The sequence below is a fragment of the Nicotiana attenuata genome, unplaced genomic scaffold (genome assembly GCF_001879085.1).
Source record: "Nicotiana attenuata strain UT unplaced genomic scaffold, NIATTr2, whole genome shotgun sequence".
Taxonomy (NCBI): domain Eukaryota; kingdom Viridiplantae; phylum Streptophyta; class Magnoliopsida; order Solanales; family Solanaceae; genus Nicotiana; species Nicotiana attenuata.
In genome coordinates, this window is record NW_017672606.1 from 55677 (window position 1) to 70773 (window position 15097).

The 15097-nt window shown below is 40.1% G+C and overlaps 1 protein-coding gene across 1 annotated transcript; it reads left to right on the forward strand.

Moving 5' to 3' along the window:
* Positions 1–3524: 3524 nt before the first annotated feature.
* On the forward strand, positions 3525–5956 carry LOC109213842 (organ-specific protein S2-like). The gene is made up of 2 exons (XM_019377679.1): positions 3525–3615; positions 5470–5956. The coding sequence occupies exons 1-2, from the start codon at positions 3572–3574 to the stop codon at positions 5822–5824; spliced, it is 399 nt and encodes a 132-aa protein (XP_019233224.1). The 5' UTR covers positions 3525–3571; the 3' UTR covers positions 5825–5956.
* Positions 5957–15097: the final 9141 nt, after the last annotated feature.

A 15097-nucleotide genomic window follows, 5' to 3' on the forward strand; every position in this document is an offset into this window, starting at 1 on the left:
TTGGTGAATTTACATTTTGTATGCTTCCTTCTGTTAAGTGATTTATGAAATAAAGAGTTGTGACAATACTTGATGGTTGTATTGAAGTATTTCTTAACTTTATTGTGTGTTCTAAGAAATGGTCGATATGGTCGGCTTCCTTTTTAGCTGGATTGTTTACAATATTTTGTGGGATTACTATGACTGGTCACTCAACTTTTACTTTATTACTCAAAGTTATTATTTTGTTATACCAAAAAATCACTCAACTTTACCTAAATATGACGAACAAACTATTTTCTGTAACCAAATAGTCAGTCAACTCTTCCTAGATATCACATAAAGTTAGTAGGAGGAAACTAATGTGACATTTTTTATGATAGCCTTTTGGTTAAAAATAATTATTTAGTAATTTTCTATGATGCTTAGGCAAAGTGGGTGATTTTTTGGTTACAACAAATGGTTTAGTGACTTTCCATGAACTTAGACAAAGTTGAGTAAATTTTTTATTACGAAAATAGTTTAGGAACTTTAGTGATATAAAATAAAAATTGAATGACTATTAGAGAAAAAGGAATTGTTTTGTTTAAGCTGGCCAATTTTTGTATCAGTATTATACTAATCAATTCGCATAAAATGAGTTTTAGAAAACGTATTTTGCTATGAAGAAAATGGGAAATATAATAGAGGGAGAAAAAAAATCTTCACTCTGTATTGGGGCAGAGCCAGCTATGGATTCAGTAGAACTCAATAACTTTTGACCAAGCCTTGTATTTGTGTTAAAAAATTTATTAAATATGTATAAATAATATATCTAGAACTAGGGGTGTACATGGACCAGGTTAGTTCGATTTTTATCAAAACTAAATGGGAAAATGCATAAGTACCTCCTTGACCTATACCCGGATTCCCAACTACACACTTTTTCTTTGCGGGAATACTATTACCCCCCTAAACTTATTTTAAATGGAATTATTTGCACCCTTAACGCTGACGTGACAGAGTGTGTGTATTTTACTCTCCCAAAGGAGAGTGAGAAGCAAGAAAAAATGATTTTCAGATTATTTTTTATTCTTTTTTACCATTTTTTCTTACTTTTTCCTTTTCCATTTCCTTTTCCTTTTCCTTTTTCTTTGTCTTTTTTCTTTTATTTTTTTTTTTTTTCGTTTCTTCTCTAATTCCGGCAGATATTCATTCACCGGCGACTTTGTCTAACCGTTTTTCTTCCATTTTTTTTTCACACACAAATTAAACTCTCAAAAAGATCTATCCATAAGCAAAGCAAAATACACTCAGATTTGGGGGGAAAAATTCATCATCGGAAAACCTTCCCACGCCGGAAAAAATGATGTATTGAAATTTTAACTGGAAAAAGTTTTCTCAGCTCATATTCATTTTTATTTCTTTTGCTCTTTCTCCCACACATAAATTATACTTTCAAGAAAAATTTATATATATATAAAACAAAACACACTTAGATCGGGATAAAAATCTATCGCCGGAAAAAAAAAATTCGCCGGAAAAAATGGTGTTGGTGAAATTCCGACGTCCACCATTTTATGCCGCCGGTGACCGAAACAAAGAAAAAGAGAATGAAATAACAAAAAAAATGAGATTAATAAGAAACAAGAAAAAAGGATAAGAAAAAGAAGATAGAATAAAAAAAGTACTAAAAATACATGTGGGGGCGCGCGTAGCTCACCACTTGCCAAGAGTTTGGTTGTCAGTGTTAAGGGTGCAAATAATTACATTTAAAATAAGTTTAGAGGGGGTAATAGGATTCCCGCAAAGAAAAAGTGTGTAGTTGGAAATCCAGGTATAGGTCAGAGGGGGTACTTATGTATTTTCCCAAACTAAATCAAACAAATTAGAAGGTTTGTTCTTGTCGGTTATTTTTTTGGTTTTTGAATTTTTTTACATGAATATTATTTCAATATTACGTTGTTAAAATTATTGATTTTTGATAAATGAATATATATGTAGTAAAAATTGATAAACATGACAAACATATGATCTATTAAAATATTCTTATGGGAGAATTTCTTTAGTAACATATGATAAGTATCTTCTTCGTCTAACAATAATTTTTCGTTGATGTACGCTTTCAAGATAACCAAATTTAAATAATTAACATAAAAATCAGTATTATACCTAAAAAATGATATGTTAGATTTAATTTTAAATTATAGAAATACCATTTCAGACTAATTTAATAGATTTTGACATATGAATATGGAAGAACAAAGAGATTGGCACACTTCAACAATACTTGTAAAGAAAGTGATGATACAATTCATTTTTTCTTTGACGAACTGGACATTTATTTCACAAAACAGCACTAGGGATTACAATATTTTGATCCTGTGGATCGTTAGTAGTTGATAACCCATGCATGACATACTGATTACCAATCATACCAACTTAACTTATAAAATGAGTTATTCGATTGTTTCGAAGCGATGGTAAATTAACGAGTATTTAAAATAATTAATTGGTACCTTTTGCACTTCAAAAATAATTGTCAAGCTTTTGCTTGATTGATTAAGTTACGAAAGAGTTTCTTTCCGCATCCACAACGCAAAAGTTATTGTTTCAGGCTTGAAAATGAAGCTGAAGATCTGGTGAACTGTTATTTGATTCATGGGCATCATAAGGCAAAAAAAGGTAATTTTTATCAATTGTGAGTATAATTCCGTTTGTTCCCTTGATTCTTCTCACCGAATTGTTCTCCATGATTAAAGATTTAAACAGCATATTTAACGAACATAGGATGATGCGGACGCCATTATAATATATTTGATCTCCAAGAAATTAATTGGGCAATACTCCGGATCGCGATTACGAAGAACGACTTCTCTTGATATCTCCTTCTTGTTTCCTTAATCGAGGGCAACAATCGAGGGCCAAATGCGGATTTTCTTGAATTATTTGATTGTCAAAAAATGCCTAACCGCATTTTGAGTTGATTTAGAGAAAGAATGTCTCTTAATTACGTCGGCTTTGAAAAAGGCAATATTTAAAGTCTTCATCTATTTGTGAATAAACAATTTATGGGATTTTTCAAGATAAGCATCCTTTATTAATGTGCCTAAATTACAGCATAGTTGCTTTTAATATAAAGCAAATTGATTTTGTTTAAATCATCTCTCGTTGTTCTTTTTTGAAGCAAATTATTTTATACTGCAAAAGTTAAGGATAAAAAAAAAATAGAAATAGAACTCGTATAGCTATCTTAGGAATGATCCAGCATCAGTCGAACAAATATTTTTAAAGTATCACCACTATCTAAGATACTGAAAAGCAATATCATATATACTGATTTCCATATATTTGCAAACATTAAAACGTGAATAGGCTGCATTACTATTTATGAGCTAATTGGTGCCTCCTCCTATTTGTTTAAATTATTGTACATCTCTCATTGTCCTACAAAAGTGTGTGAATCATGTTAAACATGCTTGATAATTAATTACTTGTTACATGCAATATGATTTTATAATAACTTAACCTGTCTATATAAGCTCATAATATGCTTCAATCAAAGATCAATAACAACAGCTTCTGAGTCATACATATTCCTAGTGAAGTGATAATGAAATCACTTGTTGCTCTTATCCTGCTCTTTCACTTGGTCTGGTAAGTTTTTACATATGATTAATTATAGGCCTCCTTTTTGGTGGTTTATTATTAATTACTACTTTTTTGGTGCGCTTATCATGCGCTTCTCTTTCAACTGCCTGGCCTTTCGAATTGCAACGCCTTTTCATATTCGATATTAACGATTGAATTATTACCTTATACTCCATCTCTTTCAATTTATACGAACCTATTTGACTGGAAACAGAAACTTTCGAAAAGACGAAAACTTTTGAAATTTATGATCTTAAGAATAGCACAATATTTGTGCAAAGCCGTCAATATGGGCTTGGCCCATTGGGCCGGCCCAGCCCAGCCCGTGATTTAGCAGGGTTAGGCTAGAATTTTTGAAGCCCATTTAAAAATGAGGCTTTTAAGCCCGGCCCGAGTAAGCCCGTGGCCCGTGAGGCTTGACTGAGGCTGGGCCAGGCCGGCCCGTGGGCCTAATAAAATATGTATTTAAAATATATAAAATAAAAATTTATAAGACAAAAAATAATAAGAAGAGTATCCCAAGCTTAAAGTTTTAAGCTCATCATATTAAAAGATCAAAGTCTTGAAACTTTAATTAGTTTTAAATTTTTTATTATTCTTAATATTTAACTAATTAATATTGTAAGCAATTGTAAATGTAGATGAAAGTGAAGATGTTAAAACAACCTTCTAACAAGCGGATTCAAATGTGTTTGATGAAGATCATGTGTTGGATATCCCATAAGCGTCATGGACGTTCTCTTGAATAGTTTGCTTTAAGTTTTGACTTTTAGTGAATGAAATGGTCTTGTCTTTTACTTATTTAGTGTTTATTGTAATATATTTGAATAATGTAAAAAGTTATTAAGTTTTGTGAAATTTTTCCAATAAGATTTTTTTAAGTTTTAAATAATTATCTTTTTTTTTTGTTAGAACTTAAAGAAAAAAATATAAAATTATATTTTAAAAAATGATGGGCCGGCCCGTGGGGGCCCGCAGCCCACGTAGGGCTGGGGTGGGCTGATCATTATAAGGCCCATCAAAATGATAGGCTAGCCCAGCCCAGCCCGTCAATTGCTTAAGCCCACATGTGCTGGGTTGGGCTAGCCCGACCCCGCCCATATTGACAGCTCTATATTTGTGTGGCTATAAGACCTGTGGTCTTAAATATGTGATACCATTTGTGTGGTTATAAAAATCTTTTATTAAAGGTAATATTGGAATCCTAAAGCTAAAAGAGTTTCCTTATTAGAAATGGGTTCTAATAAATCAAAAGGAGATAGGTTCATGTAAAACTGAAACGGATAGAATAGTATATATTCAGACTGTCTAAAAAGAATGCTTGCTTCTTGAGTATAACTAAAATTTTATTTTTTGCACAAACCAGCCGTTTAAGCCCATCTAGCTAGTGAGGGGTTTAACCTATTTAACCGAATCATTTATTTGTCTTGGTATATCCCTATTGAACAGGTATAAATAAGAATAGATATTTTCTGCAAAATTACTTCAAAATGCACTAGAATTTTGCATAGAACTCTATTTGCCAATACTAAATATTTACAAGCTCGGTACCTACAAAGGTAGATCCAATCTAAAATTATGTGGATTCTTGATTTTAGGACGGTCTCAAGTTTCAATAACTGAGTTCTGAATTTAATTTTTGTATATATTTATTGCATTTCTAGATACATACATAGAATATTTTGGCAAACATTACTGGGTTCTACCAACCCATATATTAAAGCCTATATTTGCCCCTGCATGTATAAAGTATTTGTGTATATCAGTATATATAGATTGTGTACTCGAATGTAAAGAAGTTCATATAGAATATATTCAAGTCTTTTTATGGTCTCTCTTTCTCGGGTAATACACAAGCAGCACTAATGCAAGAAAAGACCCTGGAGAATACTGGAGAGCAGTGATGAAAGATGAGCCAATGCCTGAAGCAATTAAACATCTTATGCCTCATAATTCAGTTCCTCTCCCCAAAGAGAAAATTGATTGTTACACATCACCTTCTGTTGGAGGTGAAGCCTATGAACCAAGGCCTAATATATGTGTCTACCACGACGACGCCACACTGAAAGAAGCTGATAAATTATTATTTACGAAAGATTTCGAGCCAAGGCCTAATGTAACTAGTTATCATGATGATGACGCTGGTCTTAAACAAGAAAAGTCCTTTGCCGAAGATTTTGGGCCTAGGCCAAATATTTCTATATATCATGATTGATATTGCATAAATGAGTATTGTGTCTTCCCGCGTTGGTGAATTTGCACTTTGTATGCTTTCTTATGTTAAGTGATTTATGAAATAAAGAGTTGTAACAATACTTGATGGTTGTATTGAAGTATTTCGTAACTTTATTATGTGTTCTAAGAAATGATCGATATGCTCGGCTTCCTTTTTAGCTGGTTTGTTTACAATATTTTGTGGGATTACTATGAGCGGTCACTCAACTTTTACTTTATTACTCAAAGTTATTATTTTGTTATACTAAAAAGTCACTCAACTTTATTTAAATACGACAAACATAAATGAATAATTTTCTGTAACCAAAAAGTCACTAAACTCTTCCTAGATATCAAATAAAGTTAGTAGGAGGAAACTAATGTGACATTTTTTATGATAGCCTTTTGGTTAAAAATAATTATTTAGTGATTTTCTATGATGCTTAGGCAAAGTGAGTGATTTTTTTGGTTACAACAAATAGTTTAGTGACTTTCTATGAACTTAGACAAAGTTGAGTAAATTTTTTATTACAAAAGTAATTTAGGAACTTTAGTGAAATAAAATAAAAATTGAATGACCATTAGAGAAAGGAAGTGTCTTGTTTAAGCTGGCTAATTTTTGTATCGCTAACTAGTATTATACTAAATCAATTCGCATAAAATGAGTTTTAGAAAACGTAATTTGTTATGAAGGAAATGGGAAATATAATAAAGGGAGAAAAAAATTCTTCACTCTGTATTGGGGCAGAGCCAGCTATGGATTCAGTACAACCCAATAACTTTTGACCAAACCTTGTATTTGTGTTAAAAAAATTATTAAATATGTACTAATAATATATCTAGAACTAAGGGTATATATGTCACGACCCTAAAACCGACCCGGTCGTGATGGTGCCTATCGTGAAACTAGGCCAGCCGACACAATTTCCAAATCAAACCATTACTCTATAAAAGTCATTTTAAGCCATTAATTAACGGAATCTCATGTTATAAGTCTAAATAACCAGTACGGAAAATATAACACAAGCCCGACATCGGGGTGTCACAAGTCACGAGCTACTACAACTCTGTCTCAATACAATAAAGTCTAACACAGTCTGGAAGGCAAACCTAAATAGATCTAGGGAAGATATGAAGGAGAAGAACAGGGATGCAAACGCCATACAACTACCTTGTCGACTCCATAATCCTGCTGAATGGATAATTAATGCTCACTGTCGCGACCCGCAACTCCTGGATCTACACACAAGGTGCATGGAGTAATGTGAGTATGCCAACTCAGTAAATAATAAAAGTAAAAGCAGCTGAGCAGTAAGAAACAAATAATTTCACGTCATAGCACTACAACAATTACAGTACATTTCCCAAACAGTACAGATATCATTTATCTCGTAAAACAAACTCAGTTTTAGTAAAAGCCTTTTTCTTTTAAAACATCTTTCAATAGTTTCAAACAAGTGATGAAAACAGGGGTAAAAATGATAGAAAACGTAAACAGCCCCTCGGGCAAGTCATGTACCATAAACCGTCCTCCGGGCAAAATATCAACAGAACCAGCCCCTCGAGATACCTCACAATCACTCATAGTCTGCCCCTCGGGCAGCAACATAACCAAGATCAGCCCCTCGGGCAAAATCACATCATACACACTGGGTACCCGCGCTTATTGGGGGTGTTTAGACTCCGGAGGGGCTCCTACAGCCCAAGCGCTATCACAAGCCATCTCGTGGCATAATAACTCAGGCCCTCGGCCTATCATGTATCACAAATCAGTACAACATGCTGCGGCACGCACCCCGATCCCATGATATCCTTATAACACAGGCCCTCAGCCTCACTTAGTCAGAAACCTCTCAAGCCACTCGGGCTAACAGTAAAACAGGTGCTCGGTCCAAAATATCATTTATAGAATCAAAACGGAGTAAATAGAACCGAGTTATGAAATCAGTAAAACATAGCATGCCTGGTGTAAATATTAAACAAAAAACAGTGAGGAACTAGTAGTAAAAAGTCCCTAAGGGTCCAAACAGTCGGCACGAGGCCGAAACACGGCATTCAGCCCCAAACATAGTAATACTTTCCAAAACACAATAATATCAAACAGTTTTCAATCAAATAGACGACTTAATAGTCGTACGGGATGGACCAAGTCACAATTTCCAATGGTGCACGAACCCACACTCGTCATCTAGCGTGTGTGTCACCTCAAAGTAGTGAAACGATGTGAAATTCGGGGTTCCATACCCTCAGGACAACATTTACAATCATTACTTACCTCAAACCGGTCTAAACTCCAGCCCGCGATGCCTTTGCCTCTGGACTCTGCCTCCGAATGTTCCAAATTTACCAAAACCAGATTCATGCCATCAATATAAGCTAAAGGGACAAAGCCCACGCGAAAATAATCAAATTACATCAAAAATCCCGAAATTGACCAAACCCGACCCCCGGACCCACGTCTCAGAATACGATAAAAATCATATCACTAGAATCCTCATCCTCCCACGAGTTTACACATATCACGAACATCAAAATCGGACCTCAAATGGCCCCTCAAATCCCCAATGATAACTCTCCAATTTCAAGCCCTAATTCTCCAATTTTAACCGTTAAATTCCAATAATTTCATGCCTAATCTGTTAGAAATCACCATAGAATCGAGTATTGAGTTCAAAAATCTTACCTTCAAGCGTTACCCCTTGAATCCCTCTTCAAATCCTCTCAAAAAGCTCCAAGCCCATCTCAAAATAGTGAAACAAGGCTGAAAATCGCGAAAGGGAAGCTTATATAGTTTTCTGACCCAGGGATTCCGCATCCGCGGTCCCCTTAACGCTCCTGCGCTACCGCTTCTGCGATCAACTGAGTGCATATGCGGATTCCAGTTATCCGCTCAAATTTCGCATCTGCGGTTAAAACCTCACACCTGCGGCCCCGCAGGTGCAATAGAGGCTCTGCACCTGCGATCAAGCTCCAACTGACCAAAAACCGCTCCTGCGAACTCCTCCACGCATCTGCAACATCGCACCTGCGGTCCCCAATCCGCAGGTGCAGAAACAAAAGAAGCAGAAAATTCTGCAGCTTCACTCAAATCCCAAATCTTCCGCCAACCATCCAAATCCATCCCGAGGCCCACGAGACCTCAACCAAACATGCCAACAAGTCACCTAACACCATTCAAACTCATACCAACCCTCAGAACACTCAAAACAACATCGAAACATCAAAACATCCTCGGATTCAAGCCTAAGGATTCTAAAACTTCCGAATTCCGAAAACGATCAAAAAGTCTGTCAAACCACATCCGAATGACCTGTATTTTTGCACATACGTCACAAATGACACAACGGACCTACTCCAATTTCCGAAATTCCATTACGACCCCGATATCAAAATTTCCACTAACAACCGAAAAACGCCAAAATTCTAATTTCGCCAATTCAAGCCTTAATCTACCACGAACCTCCAAATTACATTCCGATCACGCTCCTAAGTCCCAAATCACCTAACGAAGCTATCCGAACCATAAAAACCAAGTTCCGAGATCATTTATTCACAAGTCAACTTCCGGTTGACTTTTCCAACTAAAGCTTCCAAAAAGAGACTAAGTGTCTCATTTCACTCCTTAACCACTCCAAACACAGAACAACAAATTGAATAACACATAAAGAAGCAGAAATGGGGGAAACGGAGCGGTAACTCATGAAACGACCGGCCAGGTCGTTACATCCTCCCCCTCTTAAACAAATGTTCGTCCTCGAACGAGTCAAGAAACATACCTGAAGCCTCAAACAGGTGAGGATATCTGCTCTGCATCTCCCACTCGGTCTCCCAGGTAGCCTCCTCTACGGGCCGACCTCTCCACTGCACTTTCACTGAAGCTATATCCTTTGATCTCAACTTTCGGACCTGCCGCTCGAAAATAGCCACTGGCTCCACATCATAAGTCAAATCACTGTCTAACTGAACCGTGCTGAAATTCAAAACATGAGACTGATCACCAATATACTTCCTGAGCATAGAAACATGAAATACTAGGTGCACACTCGACAAGCTAGGTGGCAAGGCCAGCTCAAAAGCCACCTCCCCAATCCTACGAAGCACCTCCAAACGCCCAATGAACCGAGGACTCAATTTGCCCTTCTTCCCAAATCTCATAACACCCTACATGGGTGAAACCATCAATGGAACCTTCTCCCCAACCATGTAGGACACATCACGAACCTTCCTGTCAGCATAACTCTTTTTTCTTGACTGCGCTGTACGAAGCCGCTCCTGAATTACCTTCACCTTGTCCAAAGCATCCTGCACCAAGTCTGTACCCAAAAGCCTAGCCTCACCCGGCTCGAACCAACCAACTGGAGATCTACACAGTCTACCATATAAAGCCTCATATGGAGCCATCTGAATACTCGACTGATAACTGTTGTTGCATGCAAACTCCGCGAGTGGTAGAAACTGACCCCATGAACACCCAAAATCAATGACACAAGCGCGCAACATGTCCTCCAATATCTGAATAGTGCGCTCGGACTACCCGTCTGTCTGAGTGTGAAAAGCTGTGCTCAACTCAACCTGAGTACCCAACTCCCACTGCACGGCTCTCCAAAACTGCGACGTGAACTGAGTACCTCTATCTGAAATGATGGAAACCGAGACACCATGCAAGCGAACAATCTCCCGAATATAAATCTCTGCTAACCGCTCTGAAGAATAGGTAGTACACACAGGAATGAAGTGCGCAGACTTGGTCAGCCGATCCACAATCACCCAAATAGCATCGAACTTCTTCAAAGTCTGTGGGAATCCAACTACAAAATCCATGGTGATCCGCTCCCACTTTCACTCTGGAATATCCATCTGCTGAAGCAATCCACCCGGTCTCTGATGCTCATATTTCACCTGCTGACAATTGAGACAACGAGCTACAAATCCCACAATATCCTTTTTCATTCTTCTCCACCAATAATGCTATCTCAAATCTTGATACATCTATGTGGCACCCGGATGAATGGAATAACGCGAGCTATGGGCCTCCTCCAGAATCAACTCCAGAAGCCCGTTTGCATTGGGCACACATATCCGACCCTGCATCCTCAATACTCCATCATCACCAATAGTCACATCTCTGGCATCGTCGTGCTGAACTCTGTCCTTAAGGACAAGCAAATGAGGATCATCATACTAGCGCTCTCTGATGTGATCGAACAAGGAAGACCGAGAAACCACACAAGCTATGACCCGACTGGGCTCCGAAATATCCAACCACACAAACCGATTGGCCAAGGCCTGAACATCAAATGCAAGAGGTCTCTCCCAAACTGGAATATATGCCAAACTACCCATACTCACGCTTTCCTACTCAAAGCATCAGCCACTACATTGGCCTTCACCGGATGGTACAAGATAGTGATATCATAGTCCTTTAGCAGTTCCAACCATCTGCGCTGCCTCAAATTGAGATCCTTCTGCTTGAACAAGTGCTGGAGGCTACGTTGATCAGTAAACACCTCACAAGACACACCATACAGATAATGCCTCCAAATCTTCAATGCATGAACAATGGCAGCCAACTATAGATCATGAACAGGGTAGTTCTTCTCGTGGGGCTTCAACTGACAAAAGCATAAGCAATCACTCTACCCTCCTGCATCAACACACACCCAATACCAACTCTCGAAGCGTCACAATACACTTTATATGAACCTGAAGCTGAAGGCAAAACTAACACTGGAACTATGGTCAAGGCAGTCTTAAGCTTTTGAAAGCTCGCCTCACACTCATCCGACCACATGAAAGGCGCACCCTTTTGAGTCAATATGGTCAAAGGTGATGCTATAGATGAAAATCCCTGAACGAATCGAAGGTAATAACCCGCCAAAACCAAGGAAGCTGCGAATTTCTGTGGCTGAGGACGGCCTGGGCCAACTCTGAACCGCCTCTATCTTCTTCGAATCAAACTGAATACCCTCACTGGACACCACGTGTCCCAAGAAAGCCGCTGAACTGAGCCAGAACTCACACTTGGAGAACATTGCATAAAGTTTCTCCTCCCTCAACCGCTGTAACACCATTTTCAAATGCTCCGCGTGCTCCTCCTGACTGCGCGAATACACCAGAATATCATCAATGAATAAAATAACGAACGAGTCGAGATAAGGCCGAAACACGCTGTTCATCAAATGCATGAACGCTGCTGGGGCATTGGTCAGCCCAAAAGACATCACAAGGAACTCATAATGACCATATCGGGTCCTGAAAGCTGTCTTAAGAATATCCGAGTCCCTGATCTTCAACTGGTGATACCCTGACCTGAGATCAATCTTGGAGAACACCCTCGCTCCCTGAAGCTGGTCAAATAAATCATCAATACGAGGCAAATAATACTTGTTCTTGATTGTGACCTTGTTGAATTGTCTATAATCAATGCATATCTTCATCGTGCCATCCTTCTTCTTCACAAATAGAACTGGCGCACCCCAAGGCGACACATTAGGACGAATAAACCCCTTATCAAGGAGTTCCTGAAGCTGCTCCTTCAACTCCTTCAACTCCGCCGGTGCCATACGATACGGTGGAATAGAAATGGGTTGAGTGCCCGACACCAAATCAATACCAAAGTTAATATCCCTGTCTGGTGATATGCCTGTCAGGTCTGCAGGAAACACATCTGGAAAGTCCCTCACTACCGGGACTGAATCAATAATAGGAGTCTCTGCACCGACATCCCTCACAAAAGCCAAGTAAGAAAGACAACCTTTCCCAACCATCAGTTGAGCCTTCAGAAATGATATTATCCTACTGGGGACAAAATCAGTCGAACCTCACCACTCAATCTGTTGCACACCCGACATAGTTAATGTCACTGTCTTAGCATGACAGTCCAGAATAGCACGACACGGAGATAACCAGTCCATGCCCAATATCACATCAAAGTCCAGCATACAAAGTAACAGAAGGTCCACTCGGGTTTCCAAACCCCCGATAGTCACCACACACGACCGATATACACGGTCCACAACAATAGTATCCCCTACCGGAGTAGATACACGAACAGATGACACAAGAGACTCACAGGGCATATCCAAATAACGAGCAAAATATGATGACACATATGAAAAAGTGGAACCAGGATCAAATAACACACAGGCATCTCTGTGGCAACCCGAGACAATACCTGTAATCACAGAATCAGAAGCAATAGCATCGGATCTAGTTGGGAGTGCATAGAAACGAGCCTGACCACCACTTGATCGACCTCCCCCTCTGGGGCGACCTCTAGCTGACTGTCCTCTACCCCTAGCTGGTTGGGTGGATGGTGAAGTAACCGGTGCCGAAGTCGATGGCTGACTCCTCTGCTGAGACGGACCCCCAAGATGACGCGGACACTGTCTCCACATATGTCCCAATTCTCTACACTCAAAACAACCCCCAGGTGTTGGAGATGGGGACTGAAGGGAACCCCTAGCACCGGGATGACTTGCAGAAAAACCTAGCATAGAAGAGTCCTGAACTGATGGAGTACGGGTTGAACTCTGGGCTGGAAGGGCACTAAGTGAGGAATGACCCTGATGAGAACTGTGAGAACCATGGCCCGATGATGCCCCACGATAAACCGGGCAAGCTGACTGAGCATGCCTGAATGGACGGCCTCTGCCGTGCTGAAACTGACCCTCATGAGGAATACCATTGAATCCACCCTGACCACGAGGCCTCTTAGCCTCCCGCTCAAACCTCTCCTGACCAGGAACCATCTCAATCTGTCGAGCTATGTCAACAACCTCATCAAAGCTGGCACCAGATACTCTCTCTCTGGTTATAAGCAACCAAACTTGGAAACCGAGGCCATCTATAAACCTCCTAATCCTCTCTCAGTCTGTGGGAACCAACCAGACCGCATGACGAGCCCACTCGGAGAACCGCATCTCATACTATGTGACAGATCTATCACCCTGACGAAGCTGCTCGAACTACCTGCGCAGCTCCTCTCGGCGAGACTCAGGTACAAACTTCTCCAAGAAGAGAACGGGGAACAACTGCCAAGAAAGGGACACTGCGCCAACTAGCCTACGCCTCTCGTAAGCCTCCCACCATCTAAGTGCAGCCCCGGAGAACTGGAAAGTAGTGAACGAGACCCTACTAGTCTCTAGAATACCTGCAGTCCAAAGCATCCTCTGACACTTATCCAAGAAGCCCTGTGCATCCTCACCCTCAACACCACTAAATGACGGAGGCTGAAGTCTACCAAACCTCTCCAACCTGCGCTACATAGTCCTGAGCAGCTGCAACCGGCTGGGCTGGAGCTGCTCCCGGTGTCTGATGTCCCTGCACGACCTGCTCAGGTGTACGAGCGGCGAAAGTCTGAGTGCCTACCCTGGCCTGAGAAGTAGATGCGGCCGTAGTAACTGAGACCACCTGAGCCAGGCCAGTGCATACTGATAGAATCTGGGCCACGGCCTCCTACAGGTTTGGGATAACAATAGGCACAGCCGGTGCCTGAGCTGGTACTGCTGGAGCGTCCGCAACTGGGACCTGATCCTGAACTGGGGCGGTTGGTGGATCTACAGGTGCTGCCCTAGCTGTTGTGTGGGCTGCGCCCCTGCCCCTACCATGGCCTTGACCGCATCCTCGGCCTCTAGTGGCCCCAACTGGTGGTCGTCCGTCCTGACTTGTAGCACGTGTCCTCACCATCTGTGAGAGAATAGAATAACAGAAGTTTAGTACTAGAATCAACAAATTCGCACGACAGGAATTCACGAATATGATGTTTTTGCTAAAGGTTCTGCAGCCTCATGAGGATAAGTACAAACGTCTCCGTACCGATCCGCGAGACTTTACTAAACCCGCTCATGACTCGTGAGACCTATGTAACCTAGGCTCTGATACCAACTTGTCACGACCCTAAAATCGACCCGGTCGTGATGGTGCCTATCGTGAAACTAGGCCAGTCGACACAATTCCCAAATCAAACCATTACTCTATAAAAGTCATTTTTAAGCCATTAATTAACGAAATCTCATAATATATGTCTAAATAACCAGTGCAAAAAATATAACACAAGCCCGACATCGGGGTGTGACAAGTCACGAGCAACTACAACTCTGTCTCAATACAATAAAGTCTAAAAAAGTCTGGAAGACAAAACTAAATAGATCTAGGGAAGATATGAGGGAGAAGAACAGGGCTGCGAACGCCATGTAGCTACCTTGTCAACTCTAAAATCCTGCTGAATGGACAATCAATGCTCACTATCGCGACCCGCAACTCCTCGATATGC